The 2,456-nt window shown below is 38.1% G+C and overlaps 1 protein-coding gene across 1 annotated transcript; it reads left to right on the forward strand.

The window, feature by feature from the left end:
- Positions 1-1,227: 1,227 nt before the first annotated feature.
- On the forward strand, positions 1,228-1,914 carry LOC141673352 (secreted RxLR effector protein 161-like). Its single transcript, XM_074480087.1, has one exon. The coding sequence runs from the start codon at positions 1,228-1,230 to the stop codon at positions 1,912-1,914; it is 687 nt and encodes a 228-aa protein (XP_074336188.1).
- Positions 1,915-2,456: the final 542 nt, after the last annotated feature.

The raw sequence follows: 2,456 nt of genomic DNA on the forward strand, positions 1-2,456 counted from the left end.
GCTAGACAATAGAAGCAAACCAGTTATCCATCTCGGAAAAGAACCTGGTACAAAAACATATAGGTTGTACGATCCAGTTAATCAAATAGTGCATGTCAGTAGAGATGTGATTTTTGAGGAAAGAAAATAATGGTCATGGAAGAAAGATGAAGACGTTCACGGAGAACAGTCGAAGACATTTACTATTTTTGGGACAGGAGAGAATTTGATGGAAGAAAATGTTGATATACCACTTGATACAGGAACTGATAATGAGTCAATACGCTCTTCGAGCTCATCTGTATCTAGTGTAGACTCTAAAATAAGCAGCGAACCACGTCAAAATTTCAGATCATTGAGTGAAATTTATGCCAACACCGAAGAGGTTGAACTCGAAGATGATGAACTATTCTTCATGGGGATCGATGAACCTGTGAGTTATATGCAAGCTGTGAAATATCATCAATGGAAAGAAGCTATGAAGAAGGAGATGGATGCAGTAGAGAAAAATGGCACATGGAAACTCACTAAGTTACCACCTGGAAAAAGGGTTATCGTCCAAAATGGATATTCAAAATTAAGAGAGACACAAATGGGGAGGTCTTGAAGTATAAAGCAAGAATTGTGGCCAAGGGGTATGTACAAAAGCAGGGAGTAGATTTCGAAGAGATCTTTGCACCAGTCACTCGACTTGAGACTGTGAGATTGTTGCTTGCTCTTGCTGCAAGTAAGAGCAGGGAAGTTCATCATTTGGATGTGAAAACTGCGTTTTTGAACGGTGAAATTCAAGAAGAAGTCTATGTATCTCAACCTGAAGGTTTCGTCCAGAAAGGAAAAGAGCATTTACTGTATAGATTAGTAAAAGTATTGTATGGCCTGAGGCAGGCACCTCGGGCGTGGTACGCAAAATTGAGCAGGTGTCTTGAGGAGTTGGGTTTCCAGAAGTGCCTGTATGAGCATGCCATCTACACTAGAAGATCCAGAGGAGAAATTCTGAACATTGGAGTATATGTCGATGACTTGCTTATAACAGGAACAGGTGTTGCCGTAATTAATGAATTTAAAGAACAGATGAGCAAGAAGTTTGAGATGTCTGATTTGGGAAAACTCTCACATTACTTGGGGATAGAGGTCAAACAAAGAGCTGGATATATCGAACTCAAACAATCAGCAGGGGTGGGTAGTTGTAATCCAACAAAATACCCAATGGACCCCAAATAGATTGTTAACAAAGATGAAGGTGGTGTAATGGTGGACACAACTCTGTTTAAAAGTTTAGTTGGAGGACTGCGTTATTTAGTTCACACAAGGCCAAACATCACATTCTTGGTTGGCATAGTAAGCAGATTTATGGAGAAGCCTACTACAGTGCACCTTAATGCAGCAAAGCGTATACTAAGGTACATCAAAGGGACATTGAACTTTGTTCTTGTTTACTCGAAGAACAGCGGAAATAATGTGTTAACTGGGTACTCAGATAGCGATTTAGCTGGAAAAATTGAAGACAGGAAAAGTACAGGTGGTATGGTTTTCTACTTAAATGAAAGTCTGATAATATGGGTATCCCAAAAGCAGAGGTGTGTGCCATTATCATCTTATGAAGCTGAATTTATGGCAGCAACCACAGCCGCGTGTCAGGAAATTTGGTTACATAATCTACTCTCTCAAATAACATGTGAGGATATTGGTCCAGTGGTGCTTTATATTGACAACAAATCAGCTATTGATTTGGCCAAAAACCCTGTATTCCACGGAAGGAGCAAACATATTGACATTCACTATTATTTTATACGTGAGTGTGTTGAGAAGGGGGAGATCATTGTGAAATATGTTAGCACAGATATGCAACAAGCAGATACATTGACGAAGGCACTAACTGTGGTCAAGTTTGAGAAAATGCGCAGACTACTCGGAATAAAGGATCCACATGGATAAGTTTAGATTACGGGGGAATTTGTTGGGTTTAATCTAAACTTTAATAAGATTTATTTAAATATGCATTTGATTTAATTTAGAAACATGTGGAGTAGTGCTCAAGGTAGTTACTTGATTGCAGCTAATCAGAGATTTGATTAGCAGAATAGTTTATTTTCTTCCTAGTTTCTAGCCACTTTATTTGCAAGTTTTCTCCTTTATATTGTAATGTTTTGCTGGAATAAAAAGTGTGAGTTTAGAGCATTTCCTTTGGTTTATTCAGTTTGCGAATATATTAGATTGTCCTACACATTCAAAACACAGTTGTATTGTTAGGGAATAACAGCACTCTGAAGAGTTTTGGAATTGGTTAAAAAATGGCGGAAAAAGGGTGAAAATTTCTGATTTATATGTCCTTGCCTTGGGTTTTAATTGAATAGATAGGAGGTTTAGTGGGTACATGGTAAATGGATATGATTTTCATAAAAAGAGTAGAGATTCTAGATGCGCAACACAAAATATCAGCGTAAATTTTGAGTGTCGAAACCACTAGATTTGCAAGT

Source organism: Apium graveolens, chromosome 7, assembly GCF_009905375.1.
Source record: "Apium graveolens cultivar Ventura chromosome 7, ASM990537v1, whole genome shotgun sequence".
Classification (NCBI taxonomy): Eukaryota; Viridiplantae; Streptophyta; class Magnoliopsida; order Apiales; family Apiaceae; genus Apium; species Apium graveolens.